At 54.2% G+C, this 16,002-nt stretch overlaps 1 protein-coding gene across 1 annotated transcript; it reads left to right on the top strand.

Moving 5' to 3' along the window:
• Nucleotides 1–2,957: 2,957 nt before the first annotated feature.
• Nucleotides 2,958–14,094, top strand: TMPRSS5 (transmembrane serine protease 5). The gene is given in 14 exon segments (XM_061155124.1): nucleotides 2,958–2,972; nucleotides 4,089–4,200; nucleotides 4,586–4,684; nucleotides 5,182–5,301; nucleotides 6,361–6,499; nucleotides 6,848–6,961; nucleotides 8,220–8,263; nucleotides 8,868–9,030; nucleotides 10,018–10,190; nucleotides 11,902–12,000; nucleotides 12,423–12,494; nucleotides 12,497–12,564; nucleotides 12,836–12,991; nucleotides 14,050–14,094. Coding segments are annotated over 14 exon segments (1,383 nt in total). The 3' UTR covers nucleotides 14,059–14,094.
• Nucleotides 14,095–16,002: the final 1,908 nt, after the last annotated feature.

Genomic DNA, 16,002 nt, shown 5'->3' with positions numbered 1-16,002 from the left:
GTTCCCATCTCTCCTCCCAGTCTGCAAGCTCCTAACTGTGACTTATCATTCCCGAGGCCCAGGGTAGTTCCTGACACACAGTAGGTATTTAAAGCTGAAGAGTATTGTCCGGAGACCTCAGTGCCTGGCCAAGGGCGTCTCAGCTCCAGCCATCGTGTTCTCCTCCTGCTTCTGTGACTGACTCAGAGCTGACCTCTGTCTCTTCATTGTATTGTGTGTGGAGATTTCTGTGTGATGATGAGAATGATGATACTGTAACAGTAGCTAGTGTTTACACAGAGTCTATGTTAGGCACTAGATATAAAGCTACAAGATTTTTAAAAATATATTTAAAAGATCAAGTATTTATGTATTTTGGTTGTACTGGTCTTCGTTGCTACTCCTGGGCTTTCTCTAGTTGCAGTGATTGTGCTGCGTAGGCTTCTCACTGTGGGGTGGCTTCTCTTGGGGAGCACAGGCTCAGGCTGCAAGGGCTTCAGTAGTTGCAGCATGTTGGTTCAGAAGTTGCGGCACATGGGCTTAGTTATTCCACGGCACGTGGGATCTTCAATGTCCAGGGATTGGACCCATGTTCCCTGCATTGACAGGCCGGATTCCTATCCACTGTACCACCAGAGAAGTCTGCTAAAAGTTTCATCTTCAATAGCTAAGAGTTTGATACCCAGTAACTCATTTAATTCCAGCATCAGGTCTATGAGGCTGGTACTATGATCATAACTTTACAGGCGAGGCTGGGTGGGGAAGTGGCAGAACTGGGGTTGGATGAAGGCTGACTGTAAAGCCCATCTTCTTAACTGTCCCATCTGAGGAATCTCTGAGAGGCACTGGAGGAGGAGGAGCCACACTAGCCTTTCCCTTCCCTGGGACCTCTTCTGCCTCCTTGGCTAAAGAGATGAAGCAACATGGCACTAAAGTCTCCTCTAGTAGCTAGTTCCCAGGGCAGTGAGGCGGAGAGGGCCCATTTCCCTGGCATTGGGGTAACAAGCGCAGCCCGGAGAAGAGAGGTGACAGAGATCCCTCGTCATCATCCCAACTGCAGCACAGAGACAGCCCCAGACTGCTGGGAAAGCCAACCCACGCAGAGGTGAGATCTCATCCGCAGGGCTCAGAAACATTTCAACAAATGCTAATGTCAGTCTCCTGAATACAGCCCTGTCAGCAGGAAGGGGGGGGGGGTGTATTATGCCAGCATGCATGGGGCACACTTTTTGGCACAAGGGACCTGGTTGCTAAGCAACAGGAACTGGCTTCCCCTCCTCCTTGTAACCTTTTTCTCTGTTTCTAAGCTTCCAGTTAGCAGATGGGAGGGGCTGGGGCTGCCCAGCCCAGCCTAGCCCTTGGCCCCCTTTCCTGCAACAAGGGGTCTATTCATGGTTTCTGAGCAGAGTTCATTGTCTCTCTGGTGTGTGTGTGTGTGTGTGTGTAGGGTGATGAAGGGAGGAGCCATGTGTGAAGCAGGGAGACCTCAGCCTCCAACCAAACCCTCCAGGCTATTTAGTCAATGCTGATCCAAGAACAGAGCCAGGACATTGCCTAGCAGAACCCCAGGCTTTCATCGGTGCCACTGACCCACATGGTAAGGCCAAACCCTGTTCTGGCCTCTCTCTCTTTCAACCCTTGACCCCACCCTTGGGCTTCTTTGTTGTTGTTCAGTGGCTAAGTCGAGTCTGATTTCTTGCGACCCCATGGACTGCAGCATGCCAGGCCTCCCTGTCCTTCACTGTCTCCCAGAGTCTGCCCAATTTCATGTCCACTGAATCAGTGATGCCATCCAACCATCTCATCCTCTGCCACCCTCTTTTCCTTTTGCCTCTGGCAGCTCTGGTGCACAGGCTGGATCCTAGAGGGGGCCCCGTGTGGCCAGGCGTCTGCTTTCATTTTCCCTGGGGGCTGACATCTATTTCCCTCTCTCATCCCCCATGTGGCTAAGCCAGGCGCTTTGCCCATAGGTGACTCTTAGTAAATCACTATTACTCAAACGGAGGACCTGTGTCATTAAAGACCATTTTTGCAGGCTACCACAGGAACCTGGACAGGTGAGTGTCGAGTTGGGGCAGTGTCCCAGGTGAGGCCAATTTGTTCAGAGGCTGAATGTCAAGCCAGGCTCCCTTGATCTGAGACAGGAAAAAAGGCTGAGTGTGACCTGGAATTCTCTCCAGACCAAGGCTGTTGACAGGTGGTCTGCAGGGAGATGGGCGTCACTTCAACTTTAGGGACTCTTTCAACTTGACTGGAGTATAATTTCATTGAAGAAAGGATCCATAGCTTTTCTAATTAATATATTTGGCTTCCCTGGTGGCTCTGACGGTAAAGAATCTGCCTGCAATGCAGGATACCTGGATTCGATCCCTGGGTCAGGAAGATCCCCTGGAGAAGGAAATGGCAACCCACTCCAGTATTCTTGCCTGGAGAATTCCATGGACAGAGGAGCCTGACGGGCTGTAGCCCATGGTGTCACAAGAGTCAGACATCACTGAGCAACTAACACACTATTAATATATTATTATACTTAATATTTGTGTTTTACTTTATAAAACCCTTTCAGCCACATCATCTGTTTAGTTTCTTCCTTCCTCCTTCTCTTCCTCTATCTTTCTCTGTCTTCCTTTCTTCTTTCTTTCCTTCCTTCTATTCAATGTGCATTAACCGAATTCCCACTTTGTGCTAGGACTTGAGCCAGACCTTGGGATCCTAGACCAGAGAGAAAGGGGAGAGAGAAAGACAAGTAAAGGAGCATAATATAGGGTCACAATAGGTGCCCTGTGGGTTGAAGAAAGCTTCCTGGAAAGATGGCACTTAAGTGGAGTCTTCAAGGGCCCTAAGGGTCGGTGTGTGCGGAAGGGGAGAGCAGGCCCCATGCCTTCATGGAGTGAGAGTGTGTGAAGGTGTGAGGGTGGGCATGAGTGTTAACATGATCCCGAGTCCTGCTGTGGAGGAGTTAGGGCTGGGAGGTGAGGATGGCTGAGGAGAAGGTGAGATCACAGAAGATGCTGTGAGTCATGGCAGGGTGCTTCTCCTGAAGGCTACAAAGACCTACTGGGTGCTATGAAGATGAGGTTAACTTGCTCATGTTTGCATTTTAGAAAGATCACTCTGGCTTGGAGAAGTAATGGAGACAAGGCTAGAGAGGGGAGGCTACTCAGTGGGAAGCAGGGGTTACCACTCTTTATTTCATAAATGAGAAAATTAAAACTTTGAGGGCTGATGAGTTATGACATTCACACAGTAGGCTGTAGACCTGGCTTTGAACTGCTGGTCCAGTGGTTTTTGCCAAGGTATTCTCCATTACTCTTCTTCACGGCTCATGAACTTCTGATAAATGTCTGACATACCCTCCTCTAAGCTTTCTTACTCCCATTCCTTTGCCTCCTCAGTACCTTTTTCCTGGAACACCCAATGCCCATATATGTCATTTCAAGCCCTATTCATCTATGAGGGCCTGTCTCAAAGGCTGCCTCTTCCAGGAAGCCTTTCTTGATCTTCCCAATAAGAAGAAAGCTGTCCTTTTGAATCCCAGTGGTAGCTGAACTGAACTTCCCTTTTGTCACTGAACACAACTTACCTCCAAGGACTCACAGGCAGATTCTTTGGGGTGGTGGTGGTGGAAGTCCACATTCATTTATCTTGAACTCCTTATAGCATCCCCCATCATGGCCTGTCCACTTGGGCTAAATACTATTTACTGGGTGAGTGACTGCATGGTTCACTGGGGAGGGGCTCTTCTTCCTCTGAGATAGGAGGGAATGATGAAGGTGGGATCTTAGGATCTGATGAGGGATGTTGAGGATTCAGTGGATGCCCTCCATGCTGGCGAGGGGTTGGTGAAAAGTGTGGGCTTTGGAGCCAGCCTAGTCTAGGCTCGGGTGTCTGCTGTGACACTTACTGGGTGGGTGAGAGTTAGGTGGGTAGGGCTAGGGGTTCCAGGAGAGCTGGGAGGCCCAAGGGGCCTCTATGGGGACACACGCAGAGACCCCAGGGTGGCAAAAGACTTGCAAGTGGCAGCGAGGATGTGGCTGGAGTTAGAGGGCGGGGACTTGCGGTGGGTGGAGATTTTCTTCTTGCTGAGTGACTGACAGTTGTCTCCACAGAGCCTGATGCTGGATGGCCAAGCCCCCACAGAGGCTCAGGATGCAGAGGATGGTCCAGGATCCGCAGAGCCAGGAGACCCGCTACGGAGGCCTGAGACCCAGCAGCAACCCAGTAGGCCAGACTGGGCCACCAGGGAATGACAGGGTGGGGGCAGTGAAGGGACGATCTTCCCACATCCCCCAGCTTCTTTCTCCCCAGATCTTCCTAGGTCAGCCTTACAGGACTGATGGCCAGAGGCTTTCTCACTATCTGTCCTAGAAGTGCTTTTGCTCTGTTTCCCATCTGGGGGCTTGAGTGGGCTCTGAGGCTCCAGTGATCGGAACTCTGGGCCCCCACCACCCATCCCATGATAATGGGGCAGGGGGAGGTAGGCAGGTGCAGTGGGGAAAACTCCTGCTGCCGCTCGCTGGCTGTCTGGCCCCAGGGTGGTGCCTCGGGGTGCAGTGGGCTGGTGGGCAGGGGTAGGGCCTCAGACACTCCTCTACCCTCCCCACAGACTCTGGGGCAGGGCGCTGGTGTGCCGGGCAGCGCAGCTGGGCAGTGCTGGGAGCCCTGGGGCTGCTGGCTGGTGCAGGCATCGGCTCCTGGCTTCTAGGTCAGTTCTGGGACTTTTAGTGGCTGGGGGAGGAACAAAGAATGGACTCTGGGGGTGCTAGGAGAGAGGAGCAGGTAGTGAGCAGGTGTCTTGGGCAGGTGGGATGACTGTCTCTTCCATCTACTCTGACAGCAAGTGGAGACGGGATGCAGGTCCAGCTGGAGGGATTCAGGCTCTATGCAGAGGAACGTTTTCGTCCTATAGTGAGAAATGTGCTTGAGTGGGTGATTCAGGGAGGCCCTAGTCAAGCTTTCCCTGGAGATCTTTCCCAGTGCGCGAGAGAGAGACAGATAGACAGAGATGAGACAGAGAGCACGATGCCTCTCTGCGTGTTGGGAGGGACCTGCCGAAAGCAGGGTGGTAATGAGGAGTCCCTGGGGGCTGCCTTGCCTCCCTCTCCAGCAGGCATCTTGTTTTGCGCCTGGGCCCCCTCCTGGGGACCCCTTCCTTTCCCAGCCTCTTCTCTGTGACCCTCCCCTGGTCCTTGTCCTCTGAAGTGCTGTATCTGTGGCCAGCTGCCTCTCAGCCCACTCCTGGAACCCTGCAGGATGAGATGACTTTGAACTGCTCCGAGGCCAGCAGTGAGGAAACCCTGCTCCACTCGATTCCCAGAACAGGTGAGCCACACCCCCAAGGTGGGGAGACTCCCCTCCCCACCCCACCAGGCCCAGGGCCCCTGCACAGTGCTGGGATCCTTTGAATTTGCAGTCATCCACCTTCATCTCCTGTGCTGTGAGGGTGAGGTCCTGGTCCAGCCTCCAGGAGCTGATCTCTGACTCAGGGCTTTCAGCACTCCCTGGGACTGTTTTGATCCCTAACGGGGGCACCGCTAAAAGACCAGGTTGCTAGGAGAGGTGGTGACTTGCCATTTGGACAGAGGGAGCCTGCTGTATGGGGGAAGAGGAGCCAGGTGTGTGTGTGGGGCCAGTGCGTGGTGGACAGGGGTCTTGGCCCAGTGGCAAAGGTGGTGTAGAGGGCTGGAAACATCACACCACACTATTTCCCCACTCCCCCCTCCAATCTTGTCCCCTCCCCTCCAGGTAAGGGTGAAGGGTCAGAAGATACGGTGCTGCCAAGGCCGGGGTTAGAATCAGTTACAGAAATTAGTTAGGATCAGCTTGCTTGCCTTTGCTAGCTGTGTGTGCCTCTGAATACATTACTTCTTTGAGCTTCCATGTCCTTCTCCATGAAGTGGAGATAAAAATATTTACTGCGCGAAGCTGTAAGCATAATAAGAGCATAAAGTAAGGGAGCTTACCACAGAGCCCGGAAAAAGCAGATGCTCAAAAAGTGGGTACCATCACCAGTACCTTCACAAGATTTGAAATCGGATGACCTAGGTCCATCACTTACAGATCCTGTGACCCAGGGCAGGCCGCTTGATCTTCGTGCCTTACTTCCTGCTGCAGAATGGGGAGGATGGGCATTCTCACGCCATCGGGTGGCTGTGACCCTTGGTGATGGAGCTCGTGTGAAAGCGCCTGGTTAAACACAAACCTGAAAGGCGGCAGAGAGAGGGGTTCTTTTGTTCTCAGCACCGCTGGCTCCCGGGGGAACAGGGAGCCCGACATTGGGTGACCCGGGCGATCATGAAGGCCTCTTCAGGCCTCACGGCGAGGGGTCCAGCCCCTCCATCCCGCTGCAGATGGGAAGTGGCTTTCATGCCGTGGTTGCAGTATCTTTCAGAATAAACACTTCTGAGGACTTCTTGCTGGAAGTACAGCTGAGGGCCCGGCCAGGCTGGCTGCTGGTCTGCTACGAGGGCTGGAGCTCTGCCCTGGGGGCGCGGGTCTGCAGGAGCCTCGGACATCTCAGGTAACTGGGGCCGGACCTGGGGCCCAGGCAGGGTGGAGGGAGGGTGGGTCAGGGAGGGGCTTTGGAGACTCTGCCTGCTACCATCAGGGTACTCAGGAAATGGCAAGAGGTCATTTTGGTCGTCTCCTGGCCTCTGAGCAGGATGGTGCCCCAGCCTGTTTCTCTCCTTTGGGCATCCTTGCTTTTCAACAAAATATAAATCCCAGCAGAAGTCATTCATTGTCAAAGTCTTGCTCAGCCACTACCCTGGTGCAGCATCTCCTATACATTTTGTTATACTAACGCCCCATCTCTCACATTGCCATTTAAAGCCAATTTCCTCCCATTTGATTCCCCTTTCCTATCAAGACTCACTCACCACAAGGCAGTGAACCTGTCTGACATCAGGCTCAACAGTTCCAGGGAGTTTGCTCAGCTCTCTCCTAGACTGGAAGGCTTCCCGGAGGAGGTGTGGCAGCCTAGGTAGGGCTTCTCCGGAAGGGGTAGGCTTGGGGGGTGGGACTGAGTGGTGCCCCTCACTTCCGTGAACAACCCAACAAAAATCTTCCTATGATGGGAGCCTAGTGGTGAGGACACCAGAGGTGTAAGATAGGATGACAGAGAGGAATGTTTCACTTCATACGAGTTCTGCCCATATACATTATTTATTTGCCCCTCACAAAAACAGCAGGATTGGGTGTTATTGTCAGAGGATTTGAAATGGTACTCTTATTCCCATTTCACAGATGGGGAAACTGAGACTCAGTGAGGTAAAGGGCCTTGTGTAAGGTCACAGAACTGATAATTGGCCAAACCATGTCTTGAAACCAGGCTTCTGCCTCCAAACTAGTCCCCCTTACCCCTGCTGCACTTCATTTGGATGACTCTGGTATTTCAGGAGAGAGACAGTAGACTGCTTGGAACCCAAAGACTCTCCAGAGAAGAGAGGGCTCTGGGACGGACCTTCCCCAGATCCTGGGGGTGGGTGTCCTTAAGCTCCCCAGCAGTCCTCTCAACCCTGCTCTGAAGCCTTCTCACCACTGCAGACACTGTTCCTGTCTGAACCTTGGCCCCTCTGACCCGGCTCCTGCCCCCTGATGCTCCATCAGGGGAACGCAGCGCTCCTGCCTTAGATGTCGGAACAGGCAAAGGGAAACAGCAGTGGACAGACTCGGCCAGGAGAGCCGGAGGGCTGTGGGTTTGGGAAACCAGTAGAAACTGAGGATCCAGGCGTTGGATGCTGGGGCCAAGAGATGAGCAAAGAGAAGAGGGCTTTGGTCCAAAAGGAGTGGAGGTTTATGCTAAGAAAGAGGAGGGAAGAGGAGGGTGGGCTATGAGTATACTGTGCTGGGCAGAGGGCTTGGATGACATGGGGTTGGCTTGGGCAGGAATAGCAGGTGAAGGACCGTGTCCCTTCACTCACTCGCCTATCCACTATGAGCATATTTGGGGCTTCAGTGGGAACAACTGCATTTTTACATCCATCAAGGCTCCGTTTGTAATTCTGGGCTCTGCCCACATCGACGCCCTGAGTGGCCAGGCAGAGCCTGCTTACTGCCCAGGAGACCTGCTACGCGGAGGGGTCTGAAGGCTTGGGTGGGGGCGGGAAGCGGACAGCCGTGGCCACAGAGCGGCCCTGTCTGCTGTCCCCAACAACGCCCCCTCCTCCAGGCCCCGGGGGGTGTTGGGCCGGGGCTGGGCCCCTGTCCAGCTCCTTGCTGGCGCTGCCTCTGTTTCGCAGGGACCGCTGTGCTTCTGGTCAAATCGTCTCCCTCAAGTGCTCCGGTGAGTCCCCTCCCGGGTCTGGGAAGGAGGCGCTGGGAGAAGGGGGTCTCCCTCATGCCCCTAGGGTGGGAAAGCCCCAGTGGCAGGCTCGCCTGGGTCTGGGGGGATGTCTTGCCCACCCACCCACAGGGCCCTTCCTGCAGTCTTGCCAGAACAGAGCCCCATGGATGCCTCTGTTCTGCCCCCACCAGCCACTGATCCGGGCAGGCAACCTCCTTGCCTCACCCCCCGCCCTGGCCTCTGACACCCCCTCCCCTTCTTCCGGAGCATCCCAAAGGGGGAGCAGCAGCTTCCGGAGTCTAAGGAGGGCCAAGTGGGAGACAGTGCATGGAGTTCCTTTTTCCCGTCTTCCCGGTCACCTGGCCATCTTCACGTGTCATCTTTATCTGTCCTCCCCACGACAGCCTCCCATTTGACCTCTCCTATGGCCCAGGCACTTTCTTAGGTCCTGAGGCTCCATGGATGACACAGTCACAGTCCCTCCCTTAGCGAGATGGCCTTTCCGCTCCATGCTTAGGACCAGGAATGATAAACGGCAGCCGTCCACACTCCCCGGCAGACAGCCGCCTCTGTGTCCATCTCACGGGCGCTTGTCTGTTTGCAGAGTGTGGGGCCAGGCCCCTGGCTTCCCGGATCGTGGGCGGGCAGGTGGCGGCTCCCGGGCGCTGGCCCTGGCAGGCCAGTGTGGCCCTGGGCTCCCGACACACGTGCGGGGCCTCTGTGCTGGGCCCGCGCTGGGTGGTGACCGCAGCGCACTGCACGCACAGGCAAGTCAGGGGCCTCCAAAACGGGAGGAGGGCGCCTCCGGGGCCTTTTCTGTCGGCCGTGGGTATGTCCTGTATAAGATGTCCAACTGTCTGCCTGCCACGTCTGCTGCGAGTGGGCCCCGGGGTGTTTGTGAAATTCCCCCTGTTCGGTGCCAAGCACAGTCCTGCTGGAATGGCAGTAATAATACAAACATGGGTTCTTCGGCTTCATTTGGTTTTTAAGGTTTTAAAGTGCTTTCCTGCTCACAGCCTTCTGTACTTCTTAATGTTTACCAATACCATAATTAAATCAGTTTCCATGTCATTCTTTATGGCTTTCCTCCCCTTCAGACTGGAGCTTCCAGTCCTCCTTCCTGCCTCCATGGGGGCAGGCAAGAGTCTTCTTTACCACTGAATCCCTTTGTGGATTTCCCTTGCCTTGTTCCCATGGCCTACAACAGTCCTGAAATACAGTAGGTACTTAACACTGGTCGGAAGGAAGGGTTCTCCAGCCCTCTTCTTGGGCGGCAGGCAGGGCAGGTGGTGTAACCCTCATGTTACAGCGAGGAAGCCAAGGCCAGGAGAGGGGAAGTGGCTCCCTCGTGATCACACCTAGGAAGTGGGGAGACCGCACCTAGGAAGCAGGGAGACAGTGCTGAGGGTAGCCTTGCTGACTCAGCTTAGAGCTCTCATACCACACGAGGCTCTTCCTTATCTGCTGCAAAACCTGGAGGGGGTGATGCTGGAGGGAGGCCGTAGTGGCCGATGACCACAGCATCTCACTTCTCAATCCTTTAGGGCCTGAGCATTTATTAAGCACCTACTGATTGCCCCGTGTCTTACCAAATGCTGGGGCAGATTCAAAAAGGCCTGGGTCCTGGGAACTTGCAGCCTGGGGATGGGGCCCCACTCACAGCCTCACTGGTGGCTTCTTCCACCTGCCACCTCACCTATGTCAGCGGCTCCTGCCCCTCCTTCCCCCGGGCTCAGCGCGGCCTCCGTGTGCAGTTTCAGGCTGTTCCATCTTATACGGGTCCACGCGGGGCTGGTCAGCCACAGCACGGTCAGGCCACACCAGGGGGCTGCGCTGGAGCGGATCATCGCCCACCCTCTGTACAGCACCCAGAACCATGACTATGATGTGGCCCTCCTGCGGCTCCGCACGCCACTGCACTTCTCAGGTGAGGCTGCGGCGAGGGGCGGTGCCCGGAGGGTGGGAGCCACGAGGGTTCCTAAGACCCCCCATGCTGTGAACCCTACAATGGTCACTTCATTTGGGGGCCGTCATGGACTCTGGCATCACGGGGACCTTGGGTTGCATCAACTCTTCCACATGCTCTTTTGGGGACAAAGGGTCTGGCCCTTTTCATAGCCAGGTCCCAGCCAGGTTAGGATGGATAATAGTTAACTATATAGTTACTGGGCTTCTTACATGGCCCTAGTAGTAAAGAACCCGCCTGCCAAGGCAGGAGATGTAAGAGACAGAGGCTTGATCCCTGAGTCAGGAAGATCCCCTGGAGGAGGGAATGGCTATCCACTCCAGTATTCTTGCCTGGAGAATCCCAGACAGAGGACAGAGGAGCCTGGTAGGCTACAGTCCATGGGGTTGTAGAGTCAAGAGACAACTGAAGTGACTTAGCACACAGCACGTGTAGTTAACAGGATAACAGTTAATAAGCAGCACCATGTTATGGTTAATAAGACCTACTTTACCAAACATCCTTTCACCACCACCCCCCATCCTTGTAACAACCCTTTCACCTCCCCACCCTCATCACAAGCCTGACAGGGAGCTGAGGTAGGTGTGTACAGATGAAACAGTTCCCAGGCAGGGTGTCTCCTCCACAGCGTCTGCCCTCGAAGGGCAGGCAGCTCCCTCTTCCACATGCGTGTGCCAGGCCTGTGCCTGTGCATGCCCTCACACACTCACACACTTGTGCAAGGCTCACATAAGTGCACAAGCACACCTACTCCTGTGCATGCATACTCTCACACCACGTGCACGCGTGCACACACACACACACACTCATTCACACTCAGCACTCCTCCCTTCCATTGTCTCTTGAGATATCCCCAGCCACAGATGTTGCTCCATGCTCTTTACAGAGTCTACCATGTGCGACTGCTCTCTGCACTGTTGTTCAACAGCTAATGCTTCTAAATTGACTTAAATATACTTAAAGGGAAACTTGAGGTTTCTACCAAACTGGAGACCTTATGACTTAAGAGTGAATATAACAACCAGAAAAATGTACAGACTGGAGGCAAAACAGTGCTCAAGTCCCAGCTTGGCACTCAGCTCTGTGGAACTGCTGAGTTGGGCCGCTCTCTCTGCTTAGAAGGGGTGGACCGGAGTTGAGAGAGGCAGAGAGCGGCCCAGACAGCCTCTGTCTCCTCAATGCAGAGGGGCTGAAGGAGAATCGAAGAGGAAATACTTTCTCCCAGTGAAGTGGTGTTTACCTAATGGCAGGTCTATACACTCTGTAAAATCAGGTTCGGGCTCACCCATAGGAAGGGTCACATAGTTTTGGAACTATGTCCCAAGAGGATCCAGACACCTGGGGAAAATCTAAACTGGGTCCTCATTAGGAGAAGTTTTAGGTACAAGCACCCAGCAGGAGTTCCCACTCCTCATCGGTCCCAGGTCGGGGGTATCACGTGTATCCCGCCCAGCCTAGGGCGCCGTGTACACTGCCGTTTCCACATGGTCCTCTGCGTGAATGATGACCCCCAGGTGGTACAGAGCCTGGCCCGCACAGCCACGCGGGAAGCTGGAACTGGGGCTGTTTGATGAAGGGGTGAGGAGGACTGGCCGGCCCTGGTCCTTGCGCCCAGGCTCGGGGGCAGAGAGGCGGAGCTTGAATGGGGCCCAGGACCACTGCCTCTCCGCAGACACCGTGGGTGCCGTGTGCCTGCCGGCCGAAGAACGGGATTTTCCGAGGGGCTCAGAGTGCTGGGTGTCTGGCTGGGGCCACACTGACCCCAGCCACAGTAAGTCAGCTCCCAGGGCCCTGGGTGCACAGGATGGGGGGTGGGGGGTGGGAGGGGAGGCATCTGTACCCAGAAGTGAGGCACCTCGGCCTCCTCCTCCCTGGCCACAGGGCAACACCAGCCCCCTTCTCCTCTGGCATCACCCTTGGTCAGACCGGGGGGCCCCAGGGTCCTTCTGGGAGAACAAACTGGTATTTTGCCCGAAACCCAGGCCCTGTCTTCTCCTTCCCCGCCTCCCAGGAGTGCCAGGGCCTCAGCATCAGGGTGTATGTGTGATGCACACCCCTCCCCTCCAAGTCAGAAGAACCCTCCTGGCCAGAGCCCTGGGCTTCCATGTCCCTGGGGTCCCTGACGCCCTCTAGCGCCTCTGCCTTGCCCGCCTCCATCTGTGAGCCCCCCATCTCCCACCTACCTCCCTGCAGCCCACAGCTCCGACGCGCTCCTGGACGCCGCGGTGCCCCTGCTCAGCACCCAGCTCTGCAACAGCTCTTGCGTGTTAGCGGGGCCCTGACGCCCCGCGTGCTGTGTGCCGGCCACCTCGACGGGAGGGCGGATGCGTGCCAGGTGCGGCCGAGGGCCTGGTGCGGGGCGGGGGCTGCGGGCTGGGCGCCTGGCCCATGTCTTCTCTGGTAGCAGAGGAGGAGCCCAGGCAAGTGGGCAGCGCAATGAGGGGCGAGGAGGGGCGAGGCGAGACGGGCTTCATCCTGGAAGCAGGCCGGCTTGGAGTGCAGGGTGCGCGCCCAGCCTGTGGTGGGGGCGGGGAGCACGCTGGCTCCCCTCTACTAGGAGGGACTTAATTGCCCGCTTCTCTGTGTCCGGCGCTTGGATCCCTCAGGGGGACAGCGGGGGTCCCCTGGTGTGTCTGGACGAGGGCACGTGGCGCCTGGTGGGGGTGGTCAGCTGGGGACACGGCTGCGCAGAACCCAGCCACCCCGGAGTCTACGCCAAGGTTGCGGAGTTCCTGGACTGGATTCAGGACACCGCGGCGCAGGTGAGTGGGGGCAAGGGGAGAAGACCGGTTTGTGAAAGACCCAACCCTCGGAAACAGCGACCCTCGCCCTTAGACCTGGGCTTTGCTGGGGGAGTGGGGAAGGTTTTAGACTGCGGAGAGGAAGTGGTGCTTATGACGGCCGAATCCATTCTATCAGTTTAAGTGTTCACCCTGGAAGAATCGATCCGAGTTTGTAGCCCAGATTCCTAAGCTTGGTAAACTTCAGTGTCGTGGTTATAACCATCCAGTCTATCTTATATGCTGTGATATAAGATTACATGATGACGATTACATGAAGTAAGGCCTGCTCAGCTCTAGGCTTGGAGTGAGTGACCCAAGTGTTATGAAGCATTTGTTTATGACCCTTACTCTTCCCTGGTCCTGCCTGCCCTCCGTGTATGAGGGAGGGAGCTCAGCATCTAGCAGTCTGGTTTCAGCAACTAATTCATTCCGTGTGGTCCTGAGCCTACCTCTCCACTTCATCCTTACAGTGGGAAATGCAAGTGAGAAAACAAAAGCCCATGATTTGTATCAAGTCCTTTACAAATAGATTTCCCGCATGATAGTGGGAAGCGTCTTTCTGCAAAGCTGGGCTCAGGGCAGGTGGTGGATAGATAATACACTTTTTAGAGTTTACAGGACACCTATGTATCCATCTTCTCATTCAAACCTTACAAAAACCCTAGAGAAACAGATATGCCAGTCCCGTTTGACAGAAGTGGAAATGAAGGAGCTGAGTGGTTAAGTGATGTTTAAAAAAATCATTTTTGGAGTATAGTTATTTACAGTAGTGTGTTGGTTTCGAGTGTATAACAAAGTGAATCTGTTATACAGATACATATAGCCACTCTTTTTAAGATTCTTTTGGACATATACACACTGCTATATATAAAATGAGTGATCTATGAAAATGCTAGCTGCTTGGCTCATGGAGGGAGGAGCCATGCTGCAGATCAGCTCCTTTTTCTTTCAGCCCAGGACTCCCTTCCCCAGTGCTATTGATTTGTTTTCTCCATCTCACTACACACCAGCCTCATGTTTCCTGGGCCCTCTGGCAGGTCCACTAGATGCAAGAGAAGCAGCCCTGGACGCAGAAGGCATGGATCTCTTTTCAGTGCACAGGAGACCGTCACCACCCACCGGCCAGCCTCCAGGCCACTGTGCCTCTCTCCTTGGGCCCTGATTTCCCGTCTGTCTATCTTAGCGGAGCACCTCAGTGATGGGAGGGAAGCTGGGACTGGGCTGGGAAGCTGGGGGAGCAGCGGGCTGGGGCAGGGGGCGCAACTGGAGAGGAAGAGGCTGTCAGCGGCAGTGAGGAGCCTGCCCTTCTGTCTCCTCCCCTCTGCGGCCCTTTGTGAGTCTTTGGGAGGACGCCCAGGCCTGCCCTGGGCCTACCTTCTCTGCACTTTCAGGTCGGGGAAATGCCTCCCCAGAGACCCAGACTGGGATGCTCCTGGGCGGATGGGGTCAGGACTGGGTCAGCCCAGGTTAAGCCCACGGAGTCAGGATCCTCCCCACTCTCCTGTGTATCTCACCTGCTTCCTGCTCTCACCTGGCTCTGGCTGGCTCTGCTGCGATGGGGCAGGAAACCACTGTAAGAATACTCTGGTCGGCAATGGAATAGCGGGGAGGTTTTAAAATGACAGTTCTGTGAACTGGTCCAGGACTTCTGGTATTAAAGTGAAGTATGGTCTCGGTCTCCTCCTCTCATTCCCGCCTTCTCTCTCTCAGACGCCCACGTGAAGGTGGTAGTAGAATAATTTCCTCCCATGCATGTTTCTTAAAGCTCTGGAGCTGACTCCTGCTTGTCTCTCTAGTGCTTATCTATGTACTTCTTTACATTTGTTAGGACTTCCCTAGTAGCTGCTAAGGTAAAGAATCTGGCTCCAATGCAGGAGACCCAGGTTCCATCTTTGGGTCGAGAAGATCCCCTGGAGAAGAGAATGGCAACCCACTCCAGTATTCTTGCCTGGAAAATTCCATGAACAGAGGAGCCTGGAGGGTTACAGTCCATGGGGTCGCAAAGAGTTGGACATGACTGAGCAACTACATTTGTTAAATCTACATGTCATGATTGGCAACAAACAGAAAGCTCCAGATATCCAGGTGCTCTGATGCTGCATATCTGAGGGCCGCCCAGTCAGTGCTCCCTCAGGGAAGGTCTGGAGGCCCACAAGACCTATCTCTCCTCAGCTCTTGTTTCAGGACTGGGTTTTCTGGCTTAGGGAGATGTCTTTCTGAGTTTCTGCCCAGTTAGCATTTTCCTGGTTAAGCTTCTCCCTGACTCTCTCCTCTCTAGCAATTAAAATGCAGTTGGCATCTTGTTTCTAAAAACTGCAATGAATTTTTTATGGTGCCTACCTAAGGAAATGCAATTAGCATTTAGCAATAACAACTTTTTCATGAATTTATCAGCAATTTTTGGGGGTAGTACAAATGAAGATTCATTTCTGGAGGGTCTGCTTCCTTTGCAGGAAGTGCTTAAAAACTAAGGGCCACAATTTACTGTGGTATTATCACCTGGGGAAGTGCTTGCTGGGAGTCTGCTGCCAAATTGCAGAAGCAATGCGGAAGGGGCCCCAGCAGGTGGGAGGTAGCCTCACCCTGTGTTCTGAGGGCCTTAACTTCCAGCCTCCATCCTGAGATCAGCCTTTGCTCCTCTGCTCTAAGTCTCCACTTCAAGAGGCAATTCCAGGGCAGCCTAGCTCCCTGGGCAGAGAAGAGTGACCAGCAAATCCATCAGCAGTGGTCTTTTTTTGTGTTTCTGTTGTCCCCTACGCGAACTTGCTTGTTTAGAAAGTTTTTATTTACCATACTCATTATGATCTGTTAATAATCAGTAAGATTTGGATACCACTTTACAGATTAGCAATCCTGCTTATGTGTGGTATCTCATTTAAATCTCACACCATCTATGTGGTGAAGCTATTATTGTGCCCATTTCACAGGTGAAAGTATTAGTTCAGAAAGATTAAGTGACTTCTGAGCACCAGCGAGCTAATAAGTGCCAA

Source organism: Dama dama, chromosome 1, assembly GCF_033118175.1.
Source record: "Dama dama isolate Ldn47 chromosome 1, ASM3311817v1, whole genome shotgun sequence".
Lineage (NCBI taxonomy): Eukaryota > Metazoa > Chordata > Mammalia > Artiodactyla > Cervidae > Dama > Dama dama.
This window is presented reverse-complemented; position numbering and strand designations above follow the sequence as displayed.